Source organism: Temnothorax longispinosus, unplaced genomic scaffold (assembly GCF_030848805.1).
Source record: "Temnothorax longispinosus isolate EJ_2023e unplaced genomic scaffold, Tlon_JGU_v1 HiC_scaffold_14, whole genome shotgun sequence".
Taxonomy (NCBI): Eukaryota; Metazoa; Arthropoda; class Insecta; order Hymenoptera; family Formicidae; genus Temnothorax; species Temnothorax longispinosus.
In genome coordinates this window covers 427,461-450,570 of record NW_027269925.1, presented here as the reverse complement: position 1 = coordinate 450,570, position 23,110 = coordinate 427,461, and the positions used below count along the sequence as shown (strand labels likewise).

Below are 23,110 nucleotides of genomic sequence, written 5' to 3'. Positions count from 1 at the left end.
CCACATACTCACTACAGCTTTTGTAACGCCTAAATCAATTAAATGCATCGGCTCGACAGGAAAATCACGAATCATATCTAAATGTTCGATTAATTCAAGATCAGAAGTTTTTGAACTTATGTGATGTTTTTCTTGAGATTTTGATCTAAATTCTAAATCGGTTCTATCACGGAATTTATTTAAATTCGAGAAACAAACTCTACCGTTAATATAATCCCCTTCTATAACACATTTGTACATGAATAATAACCGGTATGACCTTTTGTAAATTTAATAAACGCCTTAGCAGGTGTATCGCAAATAAAACCTTTAATTTTGAAGGGATAATTAAAACTTTTGTTCTCTTTATTTATTATGATACCGTGTGTTGACAAATCGATAACTTCGGCAATAAAATCTTTTAAAAATAAATTTGCTTCATCTGGCTTTTTTTCCCCGTGATATATACCTACAATACCTACTTTATTACGATTTTCAACTAAACTACATAGTATTGGCCACAACTGCTGATTCGAACTTTTAAAAAATGGTAAACCATCAATATTTATGTAAACTTCTATTTGTTGCAAATTTTTTAAAGATACAAATGAACATAATTTATGAATACAATTATTCAAACCAAAATGATAATAATGTCCTGGTTCAACAATCTTCAATGTATTTTTTCTAGGAGTTTTTAATAATACGCGAGCATCCGAAGGTAATTCATCATGTTCTGATTTTAAAATAGCTAATAATTCGTTAATTGCAACATGAGTAATTTTATTTTTCCAAGCCCAAGTAGCAAGTTGTGATCGTAGAGAACATTTATTGGTTGTATTGGAATTTTCATAATTATTAATTGATTCGTTATTCAAAGTGCTTTCATTAAAATCTATAATAAATCATTATTGGATGTATCACTATCTGAACTCTCTAAACTTTCTAATATATTATTATCAAATTCAATATTATCAAAATTATTATACAAATCAATGCAATTAAATTGTTCATTAATATTCGTTTTATTATTCAAATCATTATTATTTAAATATTGAGCAAAAGCTTGATCAGATTCAGCTAAATTTATCGTAGAATCTGTACTAGCTTTTGCTCGCCTATAATATTTAGTTGCAATTTTAGGCATACTCACTTATTTTCCAAGAATTTCCTAAAGGCAACACAGTCCTTAAGTGTGATCTTGTAAATTAATTGTACCAATGGTGTTGCGTAACCTTCCTCAATGGGTTTTTCAAAGCAACAGATTTTCCAGAGCTATATAAAATAAAAAATGTTTTTAATTTATAGGATTTAAAAGTATTAATTTATTTTAAAGAAGATATAAAATAAGAATGAGTTTAGATGAAGCATATTTTATATTTTGAGTCAATGCGCTAAGTCAAATACATGGGCTGCTTTCCAACAATGACACAGTGCGACATAGTATCATTCTATTGTCTTTCAATACCAGTGAACGGCAAAGATAAAATAATACTGTGTCATACTGTGTCGTTGCTGGAAAGCACTCATGATTAACAGGTTGTATGTACATACAATATGTGAAAATCTGAAATATGTATTATACATGAATGAATATTGTTAGTTCATTAAAAAGTTAGTTTATTTTATTAAACATATCATCTAAAAATATAAATTAATTTTAGATGTAGCAAAATGTATATAGCGTATTCTACAATGAGACAGAAGTCAGCAATCAGAAGATATAAGCGAGTTATAAGCCTGTTTTAAAGCATTCATAAGTTGGAACGCAGTTGTCATAATGAGACAGAAGTCAGCGCAATCAGAAGATATAAGCGAGTCATAAGCAATTATAAAGCATTCATAAGTTGGAACGCAGGTGTCATAAAAGATTGGCAAAAATCCAATCCTTGTCACTTATAGCTTATAGCTGCTTCTGTCTCATTGTAGAATAGGCTTATATATTTTATGAACATACATACAATTATATTTTCAAGCAGATTTTCAATATCGAAGTACAACACATACTTACATTTTTTCGTATCCGTGTATCCTCACAACCTTTAGGTCTGTCTCGATCCGTTCGACAACCCGCGACACCGCTAACCGGATCAATCTCCGACGAGTCGATTGTAATTCTTCGAAATACACCGCGTGTACCACACTTGGTTATTCTACACTATTTTTAAAATTATATATAATTGCGAATTATTATTGCGATAAGTAAATAAATATTATACGCTGCTTCTATTCTCTTGATAACGAAAAATATGTAATATCGTCATATAAAGTAAAATATTAACTTTTTAGGTTATAAGAATAAAAATCTGCTAAAATTATGTATTTATTAAATACATATATATAAATATACATATACTTACATTTTTTCGTATCCGTGTACCCTCACAACCTCTAGGTTTGTCCTGATCCGTTCGACAACCCGCGATGCCGCTAACCGGATCAATCTCCGACGTATCGCACATCGCGTGTACCCGCACACTTATTAATATTCTACACTGCGACAATTGACACTACGTACGTACGTACGTATACCTGCATGCCTCTCTGCGAGCAGCAACGTGATGCAGGTGAAATTATAACTGAGTAGCCCAGAAATGGACAATAGACCAAGGGTGAACCGGTACGATACACGAGTAACACGAGTAAGGCACGAGCGCGCTCATCCCTGCACAAGCCCGCCAAATCAAGTCACGTGATCGCGCTCGACCAATCCGCGCAAGACTCGTTAATTATTACACGCCCGGGCCATGGTATCTGTACGCGTATGATCACGCCATAAAAAAAGACTGCTACGCATACTATTATAAACATATTATAGACATGACGACGGAAAAGTTAAAATGCTTTACGTGACGGGAGAGTAACGCTATGCCTTACAAAACTCATTTTTGTGACAAAAAATATGGATATAATAATAAATCCAAAATAAGTCCATGTACAAATGTCCAATGGATGTGCAGTATATATTCATAAATTAGTTATATAAAGGGGATCTCAAATGGATGTCCACTGGACGTCCCTCTTTATTAGTCCAATGTACATCCTTATATGGATGTACAATGGACGACCTTATTATGTCCATGGACGTATGGTAGTAAAATGGACGTAAAACGGACGTCCATAAGATGTACGGTGCTATTTGGGTTATAATATTTTATTTTTATTTGCTGACAGTTGTAATGTGTCTGAGTGTTCAAAGTGTAATGACTGTAATAAGGTGTAGCACTGCTACTTATCAAATATAATGTCATGCAATATAGGGTGCGTTTCGATATTCACTGTAAGTACTGACGATATGACGTCATTGAGTAGAACTGCAGGAGCGTTTCTATATTGCTGCTGTTACTTTCAGGCTGGAATAACGGAACGACGACACAGTACTGCCAGTACTGCCAGTGAATGTCGAAACGCACCCGTATAAGAAAGAAATATAATCTATCTTAACCTATCTTAGACACGACGTGACACGATAGAAGCACCTATTCTAAATATATAAAAAGGAATCTTGTACTTAAACAATAATGTTGCAAAAGTCATGTCTATAAAATAAATAACAGTTTTCATATTTATAAAAATATCGAAATTATTTATTATTATATTAATTATATTAATTTAGTAGTAGTAGTAGTAATCTTTTCGGGCTTTTTCCGCATCTTCGTAATTAACAATTACTGTATATTTCTCGTTGTTGCCTTCCAGGTCCACAAGGACCAAACCTATGTGAACCTGGCACCCGACTTCCGAAAAATTAATTTTTTTACAGAAAACGTTAGCATTTTGTTTGTAGTTGTTTGTAATAACAAAAATTTCGTTTGTAGTTTAATACATTAAAAATGATAAAAATTAAAAAAATTACTCGCACTCCACTTTGAGATATCTCAAATCCGTTTGCGCCATCTTCTTTAGAATCATTTGTAGTTGTTTGTAGTGCTTTTCTTTTTGTTTATAGTTGCACCATTCAAAAGTTATTATATTTTTGCAATAAACAAAAAGAGTAACTTTACCAATTTTGGAGATATCTCAAATCCGCTTGCGCCATCTTCTTCAGAATCATTTGTAGTTGTTTGTAGTGCTTTTTTTTGTTTATAGTTGCACCATTCAAAAGTTATTATATTTTTGTAATAAACAAAAAGTGTAACTTTGCCAATTTTGGAGATATCTCAAATCCGCTTGCGCCATCTTCTTCAGAATCATTTGTAGTTGTTTGTAGTGCTTTCTTTTTTTTGTTTGTATTTGCACCGTTCTATATATATCTAGTTATGATATTTTTGCAATATACCAGAAATGTAACTTTGCCAATTTTGCAATATAACAGAAGTGTAACTTGATTTTTTTTTTTTGGGTTCCGGAACATAGAAGGTGACAGGTGTGAACATAGCGGAGATAAAGTGGTAGAAAAGTGCGACACAGAAAGGGTGAGAGAGAGCGAGAGTAGCGGGACGGCAAGGGAAGGAGGTGTGAGACGGCGGAGGAGAAAGAGTTAAGCGGGGGCGAGATCGGTTAAAAGGTGAAAAGTGAAGAAAGTGGCTGGAACGAAGTGACAGTTGAGGCATAGACGGTAAGTAACATAGAGGGGCGACCGAACGTAGGAAAGAGGCGCGAAAGCGGGCATAGACTAGCTCAGTCATAGAAGGGAAGCTCGGATATAGAAGGAATAGTAGGACGTGTACGCAGCCATAGGATACAAAACAAGAAAGAGGGATAGGTAAATCAAGAACAGCGGATGGATAAAGAGAAGGAAATAGAATCAGAAAGTGTACAACAGGGAGATAAAGGAAAGAAGGGGGAAGGCGAAGGCGAGAGGCAGACCAACGAAGGCGGAGGAGTTAGCCAAATTAAGAAGAGCGGACAGTACAGGATCGGTCAAGGAATTCTTTCAGAAGAGTGAGAAAAGGAAGAGGGAAGAAGAGGTGGAGGAAGCAGCGAATGCGGAGAAAGAAATTTTAAAAGAATTCAACGCACAAAGAAGGGTCAACAGATCACCGCCGCCCAAAATCAAAAAAGAAAAGCAGGGAAAAGAAAATATGGCGACGGAAGAATTACTGGAGAAGGTTAAAGAAATTTTGAAGAAAATGGAGGAACAAGAGGGAGAAAGAAAGAAAGATAAGGAGGAACAAGAGAAAAAAAAAAAGAGATAAAGAGGAAATAAAAAACGAAATTAAGGGACTGAGGGAGGAATTGAGGAGAAGCGAGGAGATATGGGAAAATCAAAGAAAGACTCTGGAAGGAAGAATTAAGAATTTAGAGGAGAAGGCGGAGAAGATAGAAGTAAACATGTCAATGAGTGAGGGAGGGGAGATAATAAGGAAAATGAAAGAGATAGAAAGAAATATGGAGATGGCAGAAAGAAGAAGGAGTAGAGTAAACATAATTGTAAGAGAAGAGAAAACAGGAAATGAAGAGGAAAGAAAAGAAAAAACCGAGAAGTTGATAGAAGAAATAAATAGATCGAAAATGGCCGTTGAGGAAGTACAAGAAATTGGACATGGAGAATTTAAGATGAAGGTACTGAGATGCAGAATTTGGGAAAACAAACGAGAGATAATGATGAGAAAGAAAGAGCTAGGAAAGAAGTATGGCTGTTTTCTGAATGACGACCTTACTAAAGAAGAAAGGCAGATACAGAAAGAGTTAAGAAAGATAGCAAGGGAAAAAAGGGAGGCAAGAAAATGGGTAACGGTCGGTTACCAAAAAATATGGGAGGATAATAAGGAATGGAGATGGAACGAAAGCAAAGAAGCGCTAGAAGAAAGGGATCACTTTCGCAGATAAGAAAGAAAAGAAGAAGGATAAAGAAGGGTTAAGAATGATGAACGAGAGAAGGAGGGAAGAGATTCAAGAAAGAAGACAGGTAAGGTCTAAGGAGATAGAAGAAAGGCGGAACACACCAGAAGAAACCAGAAAGGACGAAGAAAGTATAAAGGAGGTAGATGAGGAAAATATTAGAGGAAACGGTATAAAGGAAGTCGAGGGACAAGAGAAAAGATATATAGGAGAAGAGGAAAGAAACGACGGGGAGAGCGAAGAGACGTGGAAAGTGGCCTTTTGGAACGTAGCTGGTTTATCAAACAAGGATAAGGACTTCTGGGAAGGGATAAAGGAATGGGATGTGATTGTGATGATGGAGACTTGGACTGATGAGAAAGGATGGGAGAAGGTGAAGGAGAAGCTACCGAGAGAATATAGATGGAGAGTACAGATAGCAGCCAGGAGGAACAAGAAAGGCAGAGCGTGCGGAGGCATGTTGCTAGGAATAAGGAAAAGCATAGAAGAGATAAAGGAAAGAAGGGAGACGGAGGAAGAAGGAAAAATCGAAGGTAAGATAAGAATAGGAGAGGAAGTATGGAGAATAATAGGAATCTATGTAAACAACAATATAGACGAGAAACTAGAAGGTCTGAAGGAAAGGACGGAGGAGGAGGAAAAAGGAGTAAGGACCATAATAGGAGGTGACTTCAACGCGAGAACGGGAGAGGAAGGAGGATGGGAAGAGGAAATCGAACGAAGAGAGGAAAGAGGGAGGAAGTCTAAAGATAAGAAGATAAATAAAGAAGGCAGAAAGTTACTGGAGTTTATCGAGGAGAGAGGATGTATGATATTAAATAGAGGCACGAAGGGGGACGAGGAGGGAGAATATACATACACAGGGGGAAGAGGTGAGACAGTCATAGATTACATAATAGGGGACGAGGAGGTTAGAGAAAAGGTGGAAAGACTGGAAGTAGGAAAAAGGATAGATTCGGACCATCACCCATTAATACTATGGGTGAGAGGAAGCTCGAAGAGAAGGCAAAGGAGGAGAGAAACTGAAAAAATGAGAAGAAGGGGAGTATGGAATGATGAAGGAAAGACGCAATTTAGGGAGAAGTTAGGCGCGATTGGAGGAAAAAGAGACCTGCAAGAGGAAATAGAGGAAGGAACAAGGAAGATAAGAAGAGTGATTGAGGAGAACGAGGACAAGAATGAAAGAGCGACTATCAAGAACAAAAGAGGGTGGTGGGACGAGGAATGTACGGAGAGCAAGAGGGAAGTGAGGAGAGAACTAAGGAAATGGAGAAAAGGGAAAGAAGAGGCAGAAAGATACAGAGAAAGAAGAAAAGAATATAGGGAAATGTGTGACAGAAAGAAGGAGGAGAAAGAAAGAATGATTAGAGAAATCGGAGAAGCGAAAACGGAGGGAAAGGTATGGGAGTTGATAGGCAGAGTAAGGAAGAGAAGAAGAAGGTTGAATGAAGAGATAAAACCGGAAGAGTGGAAGGAGTATTTCATGGATCTGATGGGTGGAGTGGAGAACAGAGTGGTAAAGGGAGAGGGAGACAGAAATAGACAGGAGGAAGAAGAGATAGGATTAGAAGAGGTAAGAAACGTAATAAAGAAACTAAAGACGGGAAAAGCAATAGGCAATGACGGAATACCTAACGAGGCATGGAAGTACGGAGGAGAAGAAATGGTGAAATGGATATGGGAGGTATGCAAGCGTGTCTGGAGAGGTGAAGGCTGGCCGGAACAATGGAAGGAAGGGGAGATAATCCCATTAGTTAAAAAAGGAGAAGGGCGAGATGTGAAGGACTATAGAGGAATAACCATCATGTCTTCGATGTACAAAATCTACACGGCGATACTGGCGGAAAGAATAAGAGAAGAAGTAGAAACGAAGAAATTGATTCCCGATAATCAAACGGGATTCAGGAAAGGAATGAGAACGATGGATCAAATATTCGTTTTGAACTACCTGGTGAACAGACAAATAGGAAAAGAGAAAGGAAAGATGGCGGTGTTTTTTGTGGATCTGAAGGCTGCCTTCGACTCAGTGGACAAAAGAGTATTAATCAAGGCAATGAGAGAAAGAGGAGTGAGACAAGGACTGATAGACAGAGTAGAGGAAGTATTGAGGGAAACAAAGAGCAGAGTAGGGAAAGGAGGAGAGAGTGGTGGTCAATTTTGGACGGCGAAGGGCCTGAGACAGGGATGCCCACTAAGCCCAATATTATTCAATCTATTAATCGCAGACATAGAGGATCATATAAAAAAAGGCGGATGGGGAGGAGTGAAATTAAGAGGTGAGAAAATATACACGCTAATGTATGCAGATGATATTGCACTGCTGGCAGAGGAGGAACAGGACATGAGATCAATGATAAGCAGGTTAGAAGGGTATCTAGACAGAAAAGGGTTAACTCTGAGTATAGAGAAGTCAAAGGTAATGAGATTCAGAAAGGGAGGAGGAAGGAAGAAGAAGTACGACTGGAGGTGGAAGGGAAAAAAATTAGAAGAGGTTAAAGAATTCAAGTATTAAGGGTATACGATGAAGGAGAATGGAGGGCAGGAGGCGCATATCAGAGAGAGAAGAAGGAAGGCAGCAAGAGTAATGAGGGAAGTGTGGGGGATAGGGAAGAGGATGTGGAAAAAGGACTGCAAAAGAAGGATCTGGCTATACGACACACTGATATGGACAGTGATGGGATACGGGGCAGAAGTATGGGGATGGAAGGAGAGGAGGGAGGTAGAAGGTATTCACGAGAGATATCTTAGATGGGTACTTGGAGTAAACTGGAGGACGCCGGGATATATGGTCAGAGACGAGCTAGAAAGAGAGAAGATGAGAAGTAGAGCAAGCAAGAAAACATGGAAATTTGAAAGAAAATTGGAAGAAGGTAGAGGAGGAGAGATAGCGAGAAAGTGTTTGAAAGAAATGAAAGAGAGATGGAAGAGAGGAAAGGTAATAGGGAGATGGGAGCAGGAGAGAAAAGATTACTTGGAAGGGATCGGAGTAGAAATGGAAGGAGGAGAGGAGTTGGAGGAGGAGGAATTGGAAAAGAAGGAGAGAGACAAGGAGAGACAAGAAGGGATGGAAAAGATCGTAGAATCGAAGTACAATAGATGGTATAAGAGCATAAGGAAGGACGGGATCCCGGACTATCTAATGAAGGGATGGGAGGAAGCAAGATGGAACAGGATTGCAAGATTCAGACTGGGTAACGAAGTGAGGGAAGGACTATACTGGGAAAATGAGGAGGACAAAAAATGCAGGATGTGTGGGAAGGAAGAGGAAACATGGGAACATATATGGGAGGAATGTACGAGATGGGTGGAATGGGAAGGAGAAGGGTGGCAGGATGTGGCAGAGAGATTGCTAGGAGAGAAGGGAGAGGGAGAAGAATGGATGAGAGCAATAGAGGAAATGAGACGAGATGGAGGAGGGAGGAAAGTGAGAAGGGAAGAAGAATCAGCCAACAACTCAACGAAAGAGGATCAAGGAGGACGAGACAACGAAAAGGATTGAAGAGGAATATGTTTATAATAAATTATATGTATTTTAATTGTATGTAAATTGTTGTAAACTGGATGTACAGGGTTGGGTACGTCCCTACAAAACGCCCTTTTAGACCCCTTGGGGTAATAAAGTATCTTATCTAATCTAATCTAATCTAAACAGAAGTGTAACTTTGCCAATTTTGGAAATATTTTAAAACTAATTGCGCGACTCGATGTAGAATTGTTTGTAGTTGTTTGTAATAGTTTTCGTTCCGTTTCGTTTAAAATATCTCCAAAATTGTCTCTCAAAATTATCTCTTTTTGTTTATTGCAAAAATATAATAACTTTTGAACAGTGCAACTATAAACGAAAAGAAAATCACTACAAACAACTACAAACGTTTCTGAAAAAGATGGCACAAGCGGATTTGAGATATCTCCAAAATTGGCAAAGTTACACTTTTTGTTTATTGCAAAAATATAATAACTTTTGAATGGTGCAACTATAAACAAAAAGAAAAGCACTTTAAACACCTACAAATGATTCTGAAAAAGATGGCGCAAGCGGATTTGAGATGGGAAAAAAATTAGAAGAGGTTAAAGAATTCAAGTATTTAGGGTATACGATGAAGGAGAATGGAGGGCAGGAGGCGCATATCAGAGAGAGAAGAAGGAAGGCAGCAAGAGTAATGAGGGAAGTGTGGGGGATAGGGATATCTCCAAAATTGGCAAAGTTACTCTTTTTGTTTATTGCAAAAATATAATAACTTTTAACAGTGCAACTACAAATGAAAAGAAAAGCACTACAAACAACTACAAACGATTCCGAAGAAGATGGCGCAAGCGGATTTGAGATATCCTTCAAAGTTGGCAAAGTTACACTTTTTGTTTATTGCAAAAATATAATAACTTTTGAATGGTGCAACTATAAACAAAAAGAAAAGCACTACAAATGATTCTGAAGAAGATGGCGCAAGCTGATTTGAGATATCTCCAAAATTGGCAAAGTTACTCTTTTTGTTTATTGCAAAAATATAATAATTTTTGAACAGTGCAACTACAAACGAAAAGAAAAGCACTACAAACAACTACAAATGATTCTAAAGAAGATGGCGCAAACGGATTTGAGATATCTCAAAGTGAAGTGCGAGTAATTTTTTTAATTTTTATCATTTTTAATGTATTAAACTACAAACAAAATTTTTGTTACTACAAACAACTACAAACCGAATGCTAACGTTTTCCGTAAAAAAATTAATTTTTCAAAAGTCGGGTGCAAGGTTCACATAGGTAAGGACCAATTTTTTCAAAGGTGCCGCTATATCCGCCATATTCTTACTGCGAATGCCTCACCTCGCGAGCCGCAGTAATGAAAGTAGGGAGTGACGACAAAATCTATGACGTCACATGAACACGAAAGCGCTTTGACAGCTTACTGCCGCGTATATTGGAACGGATTTACAGTGCTGCCAGTGCGACCGGGCACTTCCCAACAGCCGCGTCGCTTGACCAAACGGTCACCCCGAGTGATGTTGCAGAGACTACCCGTTGCAGAGCCACGCGCGGCACAGACAGGACGAGCGGTAGCGGAAGCGCAGCCGCCTCAGGGGAGACCAGCAGCGGCACCTGTACCACGGGAGACCGAACTCCCAAGCATGCCGCCCACGCCGTTAATGTCGGCATTGCAGGTCCCCATAATGAGTCCCGCGCCTCCTCCTCTGATAGATGCGATCGCGGAATTCGTCGGATACGATTTCCCGATCGGCCCGGTTGATCAGCCCTCCGATGACTTCCAGTCACCGTCGGGGGAAAGCGAGAGTGACGACGACGAGGCTTGGGAGCCGAAGTAAAGAAAGACGGCTCGTCGATTGACGATAGAATACATATAGAATACACGTTTCTTTTGTTTGATTTTTATTTTGATAACTTGCTCGCCAAAATGGTCACGGAGTTTATTTTCGTTAGATTTTCATTTCTGCCATTCACATTTATTCAATTTATTTTGAGATTACACTTACGGCATTCGTAAGAGACTTAGGATTAAGTTGCGTTGAAAGCCCGTGCGGCTAATTACATTTAGATTTTTGCGTATTATTAAAGAATACAGGCTCGATAAGACGGCAAAGACCGCGCGCAATTTTAGGTTAAGAATTATATCCGGCCGATAGGTATGAAACCAAGTTTAGTTGATACTTTGACTCACCGCCGATCAAAAAGGTCTTATATTATTTAGCGGTTGTCGATACAGTTTAAGCGATAATGATCGTATAATGATAAGCGCGTTTAATCGAAACGCCGACATAGAGTTACGGCGATAACCCGTATCGGGGGCACGGAGGAACATCCCCCGGACCCGGCACGCGCGTCCATGAGGTGGGCGCCGAGAAAATACTAAGTTCGTGGAAAAACCATCTTTTCCAGGAACAACCAGGCCGAAATGTCTTCCAAGGACCTGGGACACAGCTCCAGGGGGTGCGCGCCATGACCCGGTGAAAATCCCCGGGAAACGTAACTTCTCCAGGGAAAGAGAGGTCCGACGGACTCGCCAGGACCGGAGGAGCCTCTCCAGGGGGGCGGCGCCATTGTCCGACAAAATCCCGGCGAAATGCACTTTCGCCAGGAACTGTCATCCAACAATCTCACCAGGACCTGGGACACCCTCCCAGGGGGTCGGCGTCAAGGTCAGACGAGTTCCCCGGGAAACACATCTTCCCCGGGAACAAACGACGGAATCCGTCGCGAAAGATCCTGGGACACCCGCCTAGGGGGTCGACGTCGAGCTCCGACGAAGATCCCCAGGAAACGCATCATCTATGGGAACAGTGGCCCGGAACAGCGATACCAGCTCCCGAGAAACCTAGCCAGAGGGTCGGCGTCAACGGCCGACGACATCGACGTCACCCGGACGTCGTCGTAAGGAAGAACACCCAAATTCATCATCAGGGGCATTTCCGAGGAGGTGCGCAAGGGTCGACGTTGTCCGCGTCAAACAGTTTCCGCGAGTGAAAACCTGGTGCAGCGGTGCCAAGGAAGGAAGGTTCTCGCACTGCGTTGCGCGTGGAATATTCCACGGGAACCTTCTAGAACGGGCATAAGTGAAAGATGCGCAAAAGGGCACGCGAGAGGGTAGTAAAAATCATCGTGTTTTCGCATGATCGCGCCAGATGTGCCGGCCGCGAACAATAGACGATCGAGAAAGTTCCAAGGAGTGGGAACGATCCGGCATAAGTGGGGAGCCCAAGCGAGAGCGATCGCTCGACGCAGTCTCTCGGGTATAGCCGTGGCGAACACACGTATCACACTCTGTACGATCGGCATACGCGTTATACTTTACAACCGAGAACTCCCGCGTACTATCGCGTAAAATTTACTCGTCTTAAATAACAGCGAGGGGCAATTAATTGCCAAATACAATCGAGTGTTAGCAACAATACGCGCGTTGAAATTCGGATACATTGTTAATTAACGGAAGTGCAATTATCGAGTATATAACAACCACGGGCATTGGGTCACGCGGATACGGAATATTGTGCGGACATTATTAATTATTGTATTTAACCACCGAATACTCGTTCATTAATTCTGCGCACGAACATTGTACGATAGAGTGATGATCACAGCCGAGTGCGTGATCATAGTTTAACAATCACGGGGAACAAAGTCCTCCGATCGGAATAATTATCTGGAATAAAAGCATCGTATCGACTAAACGAATAAGCCGAGATACGCAATTTGAATAATTGTGCAACTTTATTAAAATAAAGCGACATTCACACCGAGGCGAGAAACTCACGTTGTGAGACACCTTTATGATATTGTGAAACGGCCTGTAATGTTGAAATGATGATCTGAAATTAAAGATTAATTAATTCTGAAACAAATTCTCCTGATTAATTATAAAAAAATTATCGATACTTACCTTCTACTTACCTTGTCCTTCGGCGATGATCCAACGTTGGCCAGCGGCAATCCGGTATGCGATGTAAAGCGAGAATCCGGGGAAGCAGAGCAGCAACAGAGCAGCGATCCATCCGAGGCGGGAACCTGAAAGAAAAGAAGCGAATTAGTACATAATTAAAATATAATTATCGGGACTTATCCTTATCTGGTATGCGAGGTAAAGCGAGGATCCAGAGACGGATAACGGCAACGGCGATCCATTCCGGACGTCGATCTGCAACAAAACATAAAATAATTATTACATAATTATATATGTAATAATTATTTTATAATTATTTACCTCTATCTGGTATGCGATGTAAAACGAGGATCCAGGGATGAGAAGCAGCAACGGTGATCCAACAGGGACATCAGTCTGAAATAAAATTTAAATAATTAGGATATAATTATTTTATCCTGACTTACCTCTATCTGGTATGCGATGTAAAGCGAGGATCCAGGGACGAGAAGCAGCAACGGTGATCCATCAGGGACATCCTTCTGAAACAAATAAATCCTATTAGCGTCTTGCAAATAATCGGGGCGTTGATGCGAACACTTACCTTCTCGGTAGTCTAAGGTAAAACCGAGTGGCGACCGTTCGATAGGAATATTATCCGCCGGAATCGGGCTCAACACGTGCCGTCCGGTCACACCAGTACTGCGAGTGAATAGCGAAACGCAGCCATAATACGCAAAAAAGATATAAAAATCAAACGAAATAACGCAATATAGAAAGTTTCACAAGGGTTGTGTACCCTACCTAATTAAACGAGTGTGTTCTAATAAAGCTTATCAAATAAAATAGAGAAATATAAAATAAAATAAACAAAAATAAAAGGTTACTCTCTTATCGAGCAAAAACACGGTTTACAACTCCGCGTAGTCCATCGGCTGTGACTCGGCTGAGTCCGGCTGCTGCCCCTTCTGCACCTCGGTCCTCCTGGGAAGCACCTCGGCTCGTTCGGAGTGTCCAGCGGGCTGAGAGCCCACCTCCAACAGCCTGCTCACCTCCTCGTCAGTTCTTTGGGTGAGTATCTCGGCTATAAGCTGACTGTCGGCCTCGCACAGGCCGCTGTCCAGTCCCTGGGTGTCCTGGCTGCACTGCACAGGCACAGGTGTTGCCGTCCTCTGCACCTTCTGCTCCCTGCTGGTGTTATCTTTGGCCTGCGACATCTCCAACGTTTCCAGGCTCGGTTCGCGACTAAGCTGCGGAACGGACGTTTTAACGTACGGTTCCACCAGGACCTGCCGGAGCACCGGCGTGCAATGGATGGAGGAAAGGCCCACTCAATCCCGTTGGACGGTGGGAGAATCACAATCTCCCTAACGGTCCCGGCCGGGCGTTTGTAGTCAGGGTCGTCTTCCCCTACCGGCTGTTGGAGACTGGTTCGCCAAAGCTAGTCAGTCTTCTAAGCAGGGCAGCCGGACCCCCGGTTTTTTCTCTGGGTTTTCCTTCCCATAGGACGGTCGAGCAACGGAGCTAGCCTAAGCTAGCTCGTCTCTCACGGTCCCGTCCGACCGGACGGATTTTTTATAGAGGCCGCCTACCTCGCGATTCCCCGGAGGGACTCCCCGGTCTTTGCCAGCCCGAAGACTGACGAAGATTACGGTACTGATGTGCGCGGGTACCCCGGGTTCGCAAAACCCGTGTCGGGGGCAGTCCGGAAAGCCCTCAAATGGGCTCCCGGAGTCAGCTCCCGACCCTTGGGGGGATATTCTAATATTTAATATTTATTACAGGAATATTCTTGTATATGTATATGTATATATATGGGCATTCTCGCCAAAATTTTCACGTTTTGACCCTGACTTACTCCAATAATTTTAGTAATTTTTTTCCGAGAAATGTTCTGAAAAGGAGAAGACACGTATTTGTTTGTTTAAGCCTATATATCCGACCAATATATCCGATAATGTAATTTTTGTAAAATTTGCATTTTTCTGTAACTCTACTTTTTAAAACGATGTTGAAAATATTCAATTCTATCGAAAAATGACTGAGATGAAGTTTGTTTACTAAAATAAATTACATAATGTATATATATTTTTTAATTTCTGGACAGTCTAAAGTTGTGTTATACGAGAGGAAAATATCGTTTTTCGTAAAGTTCGTCAATTTTTAAAATTAAAAACAAAATTTGTAAAACTTATATTAGAAATAACGTTTTTGATCTGTTGAAGCAAAGCAAGATTTTTTTTTCAATAAGTTCTACTTAATTGAAGTTTTTGTAATAACCTGAATTCAGGGCTCTACTCGGACTGAAACAGTCAAAATGCATTTATTAGTAGCAAATTAATGTTACATATCTTGATATTATATTGTTACGCATTAGAAAAATATACTTTTCGGTACTATATTTTACTGTCCATTATGATTTTTCTGTACAAAGTCTGTGCTACGTTTTATAATTAATTTTATTCAATAAAGGTATAGTATTCGATATCTTCCGAAAAAGAATATCTTTTTCTCTATCTCGCAGTGTACACACGAGTTGCAGATGTAAGCGCTAATTGAAATTTTTGTGATAATTGTATTTTAAAACTAAATTATTCAGCGCTATGTTTTTTGGCGAGATATATATGTTGTTTATTACTTGTTTATTCTACATTTACAACTCACATATATACATTGTAAGATAGACAAAAAGATATTCTATTTCGGAATATATCGAACACTATACCTCCATTAAATATAATTAGTTATAAAATGTAGTACAGACTTTGTACAAAAAAATCGTAATAGACAATAAAATATAATACCGAACAATGTGTTTTTCTAATGCGTAACAATATAATATCAAGGTATAAAACATCTACTAATAGATGCATTTTAGACTATTTTAGTCCGAGTATAGAGCCCCAAATTCAGATTATTACAAAAACTTTAATTAGGTAAAACTTCTCGAAAAAAAAAATCTTGCCATGCTCCAACATATCGAAAAAATTTTGTTATTTCCAATATAATTGTTATACAATCGAATAAGAATACAAGCCATTTTTGGTCTAAGCTTAGATCTTAGGCAGCTCAATATTAATTTCCGTGTATATGTATTCGTGTATAATTTTTATAAATTTTGTTTTTAATTTAAACAATTGACAAACTTTACGAAAAACAATTTTTTCCTCTACATCGTATAACACAACTTTAGACTGTCGAGAAATTAAAAAAAATATATACATCATGAAATTCATTTAAATCTGAACGAATTTCATCTCAGTTATTTTTCGATAGGAATGAATATTTTCAACATTATTTTAAAAAGTACAGTTACAAAAAAATGCAAATTTTAAAAATTACACTATCGGATATATTGGTTGTAGGCTTAAACGAACACAAATACGTGTCTTCTCCTTTTCAGAACATTTCTCGGAAAAAATTGTCAAAACTATTGGAGTAGTTCAAGGTCAAAACATGAAAATTTTAGCGAGAATGCCCATATACGTACAAAAATATCCCTATAATAAATATTAAATATTAGGATATGACGGATAATGTAGGGCTAGCTGGAGTAGCGGCCTCGATCGCATCAGCTGACAATGAGTTAGAGCGAGAAAGAGGGAATGATATTCTCTCTCTCGCTCGCTCACTCGGCGCGCCGAACTTGGCCGCGGCCGCAGCTAGTGTTATCGGACTCGGTACTATGCGGTAGCGTGTGGAAGAATAAAAGTAATATTTTTGTATGAATATTACTTTTATTTCACAATCGTTGCAAATACATTAAAATATAAGCGTGTCTAAATATGTGCCAAATATTTATTTCACGTAGAAAACAATACATTTATCTATGTATATAAAATAGTCAAAAAATTAGTAAAGAACAAGAATAAAAAAGAAATTGAACAGCGTAGGTTGCGATTCCGCGTTCCTAATATTACTTATTCTCACTTTTACTGAATGTGCCATATATGTAGTGTTGAGTAAAATAAAGGTTTTCGTACTTTCTGTACTATTCCACCTCAGCGCGTACCAATCGTGCGCGCAGGAAAGACTTCCACGTCACTGACAGAGTTTTCTTTCTATCCGCCAGGGGCGCTTGTAATTTTAGTATCGAGCAGTCTAGTCGATCGATTCAATGTGTACGGTCAATAAATTGTTCTCCTCAATATACCACGTATATCGATTTTTAATATCCGCCATTATCTCAATCTTCGAAAACTATCCAGCTCTAAGTCTACAAAAATACGACAGCGTGACTCTAAGGGCGGCGGTGTGGTCTAGTGGTAGAGCGCCAGATTCGTAATCTGAGGAACCAGGTTCGAGTCCATTAGAGCCATGAATCATGGAAAAGTTTGTTCCGAAAAAACCGTGCCCCTCCGTGCAAGATGCGGAGAAAACTGGGCTCCGTCTTTCGGAAGAGACGTTAAACCATTGGTCCAAAGAAGGAAACAGTAAGGTAGTGGATGAATTGGAGGTTAGGGTTGGGTACGTCCCTTCAAAACGCCCTTTAAGGCCCCTTGGGGTGTATAAAGTAAAATTCTTTATCCTTCTTTTTTTTACGACCGTGACTCAACATGTAGTATAACATATCTCTTTATATGTCTTATAACACGCGTACACTATCGACCGCTCCATATTCTAAGCATGTATTATTTTCTACGTGAAATAAATATTTAGCACATATTTAGACACGCGTATATTAATATATTTGCAACGATTGTGAAATAAAAGTAATATTTATACCAAAATATTACTTTTATTTTTTCACACTGTTAGTGGACCGCTCAGGTTATTCGCGCGCTGCGCCGGGGAAGGCAAAATAAATCAGTCTCGTGCGATACACTAATCAATTTATTCAGCACACTTTATAACACGCGTACACTATCGACCGCTCCATATTCCAAGCATGTATTATTTTCTACGTGAAATAAATGTTTAGCACATAGTTAGACAAGCGTATATTAATATATTTGCAACGATTGTGAAATAAAAGTAATATTTATACAAAAACATTACTTTTACACTGTTAGTGGACCGCTCAGGTTATTCGCGCGCTGCGCCGAGAAAGGCGAAATAAATCAGTCTCGTGCGATACACTTGTCAATTTATTCAGCACACTTTATATACAATGCCGTTCTCGTCGCGTTACAATGCCGCACTTGCTCGTATACGACTCGATATGATACTCCGTCTTTCTCTATATCGCCGAGCACTTGCTACGAAGCACAAGTGTCGCGTATAAGTTTCGAGGGCTCACTGGTCTCCCGGTCGGAGCAAGCGAAACAATCGCGGCCAGAGCTACGCATTATGCCGCGAGGAATATCGTGACGCGAAATCCTCTGATTGGCTCCAAATTGTCTAGCGAAAATTCTATTGGGCGAGGTACGTGCGATCACGCGGCGGATCACACGTTGTACACCTGCGAGCCGGTTGCTCGAGAAAACCAAAAAAAGGGGGGAAACGTAAACATTAGCGGTTTGGAGCATTTCGAGCGTTCTCGAAAGATACTCACTTTCACTTAAACTATTCAATTCTCAACACACACGCTACTGCATGTCAGCGATCCTGTATTTACGAACACTGCGGCCGTGGCCAAGGTCAACGTGCCGAGCGAGCGAGCGAGCGAGCTCTGATTCAGCTGATACGATCGACACGGATAGATTTATTTTTTATGTAGATTCATGTAAATGCAAGAGAATAAAAATCGGTGATTAGTCCATTACATATCTTCTTCTTGTAACTAACTTTACTCGTAAAGAACTCAAAAGTGATATGTATATTTTTTCTGAATGTAAAAATTTTTTATGTATTCTTTATTCTCTTATAATGAAACGAAGTAGTATTATATAAGAACTGATATAAATAATAAAGAATAATAAGAAGTGAAAAGATAATCTATTACACAGTTTTATATGCTTTTCCTAATAATAAAAAATCGAAAGAGTATATATAATTTGATTTGAATAATACAGAACGAATCCCCAACAATATATTACATAATAAAATCAGTGATAATATAAGGTACAAAACCTTTTTTTTCGCAAACGTGTCTAGTTATTGTCGAATATGTTTCTCTTTAATAATGCAAATCCCATCTGTTTACGAGCGACAAGCTTTCGTTGCGTAAAAAGTATTTTTTGTGTATCTGTGTATGTAAATCACTAATCAGGAAGAAAGTGAAACATCCATCGTGTTTGTAACAATTGTTACAAATTAATTTTCCAGTAAAACATTTCCGTCTATGACCGTATATATTTATTTATGTTTTCAACCAACATGGTAGGCCGGTAGGCCTCGCCGATCTTCGTCGTTTTAGTTTCGAGTTTCGAGACGCTGTCTGTTTTCAGGCACGTGGCGAAGGTAGCGCACACATGGAAAGAGCCGTGTACGTGAGTGCTTCAAACGTCCTTGTCTAACGAGGCATCTGTACGATATATCTGTTTTTGTCAGATTGCAGCGATTGCAGCGCCATCTCTCGCAAAATCCGGCAACTAATGCTGGACACCATACTGCTCTTCTTGTCATTCCGCATGTGTATTTGCACATATAAAAAGTTACAATAAGTAACCTTTTTTTTCTAGGCTTTTAATTTTAGTTCTAATTGCACGATATTGTTCTGAAATGTTTTCCCTAGGTCTGACCGTATCTCATTTTGTATATGTAACCTGTAGTATTTTTGTATAAGCAAATATTGTCGTCAGTGACAGCTGTATGTGCTCAAATTTTTAATTTTTTTTTGTTTTTTTATGTAAAGTCGACCAGCCAGACCTACATTTTTGTACGTACTTTAATTCTGTAAAAGAATTTTGCAATTCCGTAAAGCCAATTAAAAGTTTAGTTCATTTAACTAAATGACGGTAACGACTGCCACTATAGGATCCCTTTAAGGTAAATCGTACATATTTTTTTGCAATTTCTTTGGCACGTGAAAGCGCTTTATACGTATCGTGTGTTTGATTATTAATTCCTTGATAAGCTTTGTAATCCTCGATTAACGTCCTTTGTATTTCTCCAGCTCTACGACGATTAAACACCTGTACTGAAGTCAATGTTGCTTTTGTAAGTGAAAGCCATACATCATAAGAAAACTTTTCTTTCAAGGAATTATAAGCTGTTTCACGTTCTTGTTTTAGAAAGTTATGGAGCTTAATGATATCTGCTTTAGAGGGTAACGTAATTTTCTTGCGTCTCATATTTCTACTCATTGTTTCCGATATTGTTTTTGATATACGTGTTGCAAAATCTTCAGTAAGTCACCTTTCAGATAGTCACCTTTCAAAAAATTTTCGGTATATAATTTCTTTTCCTCGTCTTCTTTTCTAATGCATCGATTAATCAAAAGTCTACCCACTTCTTTTTTCAGACCTCCAAGTGCAGAAGCCAATGAAGGAGTTTTATAAAATTTTGCACATAAAGATAAGCCAGCTAAAGTATTAATTGTTTCAATGCAAGTATTACTATATATTGGGGGAAGTAAATAGAAGCAAAATCCGAAATATCAGAATTTTTATATTTTAACGTTTGAAGTAGGCGACCCATCATTCTCATTTTTTGTCTAATTAACGCATCATTGTGTTCAGATGTTTTATATTTTTTGCATTATTGATTACCAAATGCGATTATTAACTCATCATAACGTATGATTCTTACTATATCTTCTCTTAAAAGTGGAAAAACTCGTAATCTTAGAGCACTGCTTGCCTCATTATGTATACGCCCTATTATTTGTCTTCCTAACACCGATATTGATTTATTATCTTTACTTTTAACCACCTTTGTAACGCATCTCTGATAGTGATGTCTGCTTGTAAGTTTCAGAACAAAAGCTTTACATTTTGGACATACGACATAATCAGAAGGTAACCTGTTGTGTTCTTTTTTTGAACATCTTTCTACTAGTAATTCACCATCATTTCGTGCACAATCGACATTAAAATAGAAATCTCCACGTCTACGTATCGTTTCTATGATCTTTCTTCGTTCTGTATTTCCTTTTGGCATATATTTAAATTTTTGTACTTCTAATTCATTGGCATGCAACTCTTTCAAGATAACGAGCTATTTTGCTCTGAAACGTATTGCAATACATACAGAAATGCTTCTTGTTTCCTGCACCAATTGATGTAACAAACATTTTAATTTTCAATAAAGGTCTTTAGTCTGTTTGCGTATACGCGTAGCGTTTTTTGTCCTTTTTTTATTATGTAGTTTACGTCATTAATTTTTTCCATTACTGTGTATGGTCCTATTCATTGCGATTCTAGCTTTTTTTATCTTCCTCGCCGAACCGTTTTGTCGTATAATAATACTGGATCTCCTGCTTTAAATGTTTCTATATTTGTTTTCTTATCGTATTGTTGCTTTGCCTTAATTTTTTCATGCTTGGTGTGTTCTCTAGCTATTTCGTTTGTTGCGCGTATTCTTTCTCGCAGTTCTTGTGCGTAGTTGTCGTAGGTATATGTAAGTTTTGGCGGTTTCGTTAGGGCTGTCGGTAATATAGCTTGATGACCGTAAATTAATTGGAATGGTGTAAACCCTGTCGTGGTGTAAGGGGTTGTGTTATATGTAAACATTGCATAGGGCAGCCATTCATCCCAATTCGTTTGATCTTCATTTATATAGTGTCTTAAATACTCGGCTAATGTGCGGTGCGACCGCTCCAATGCTACGTTACTTTTCGAGTGATAAACTGTCGTTTGTATTCTTTCAATTTTTAATAATTTGTAACGATGCGCCCCAAAACGCAACATTCCCGGCGAGCATCAGCCGGATGCCGAACACCCGCCGGGCGAGACAAGGCACGATGTGCCCTTTTTTAAACTATTCATCTTGCGTATCAGTCCGCAAACGGACTTAGCGCGGCAACCGACTCGAGCGCCGAGCGGTGCCGAAAACGGCCGAGAGCCACCGAAAGCAATCGCGGCGTCGGGGCGCCGTACTTCCCGAACGCTCCGCCGCTCCATCCCGGCGCGCGCGATTGCCGTCGCGTATACCCCCGTCACGCTGACACGCCACCGCGGGCGTATATAAACCGAGCAATGTTGCTAGGTTTTAGATTCTGCCGTGAGCCAGCAAACCGATCCGACCGATTCCCCGCTGCTCACGAATCCCGAAATCCCACAGTCGAACAACCAGGAGGTAGAGTGTTCTCTGCCTCTGCCAAGTGAAGCATCTGGGCGGTTGACTCGAACTTCCATCCACGCACCTGTGACACCGGAGTGAACCAGGGTAAGAGAGTCTTTCTCTTACTCGCCAAGGGTCTTGGCCACCCGGTGCCGCCTTCCGCCTACACGATTCGGTGCGCCAGGAGATAGAAAGTACTTCTCTATCTCCGCTAAGGGTCTTAGCCGCTCGATATTGCGTCCAATCACGCCCCAGCGCCGCGCGCGCTTACCGCCGACGCTATCCAAGCTTACGATACCGCGTCGTCCACACGATGGTCGTATACCGTGCCTCAGTGAGCCCGCGCGCCCGCCGATCCGCGAACGCCGCGATCTCTCTGTCTATCACCGCCACCGTAATCACGCCCGCGATCTATTGTATATATCCGTTTACTCCGCGCTCTCTGTACATCACCGCCGTCGTAATCACGTCCGCGATTTTGTATATATCCGTTTACTCCGCGCTCTCTGTACATCACCGCCGTCATAATCACGCCCGCAATCTATTGTATATATCCGTTTACTCCGCGCTCTCTGTATATCGCCACCGTCGTAATCACGCCCGCGATCTATTGTACCGTCTGCGCGATTACCTCGATGTATTCACGGTAACTGAATAAAATCCTATTTTGTTTTGTTATATCTTAACCGAGTCTTGTGTCTTCCTCCGCGCCTACTCCGAACCCTGACCCACCGCGAGCTAGATCCGCGCTTTGGAAGCTAGGTTGTTTTAAATTTACACACGTTTTTGAACATTTCGCTAGTAAGTATCCTGATCTGTGAGTACTTTTTCCGGTATTCCGTGTTCTAACACGATTTTAGTATCAAAAGCTTT

At 39.8% G+C, this 23,110-nt stretch overlaps 1 protein-coding gene across 1 annotated transcript; it reads left to right on the top strand.

Annotated features, from left to right (window-relative positions):
• Positions 1-4,076: 4,076 nt before the first annotated feature.
• LOC139823591 (uncharacterized) lies at positions 4,077-9,364 on the top strand. The gene is given in 1 exon segment (XM_071796122.1): positions 4,077-9,364. A coding segment is annotated over 1 exon segment (3,477 nt). The 5' UTR covers positions 4,077-5,785; the 3' UTR covers positions 9,263-9,364.
• The last annotated feature ends 13,746 nt before the right edge of the window (positions 9,365-23,110 follow it).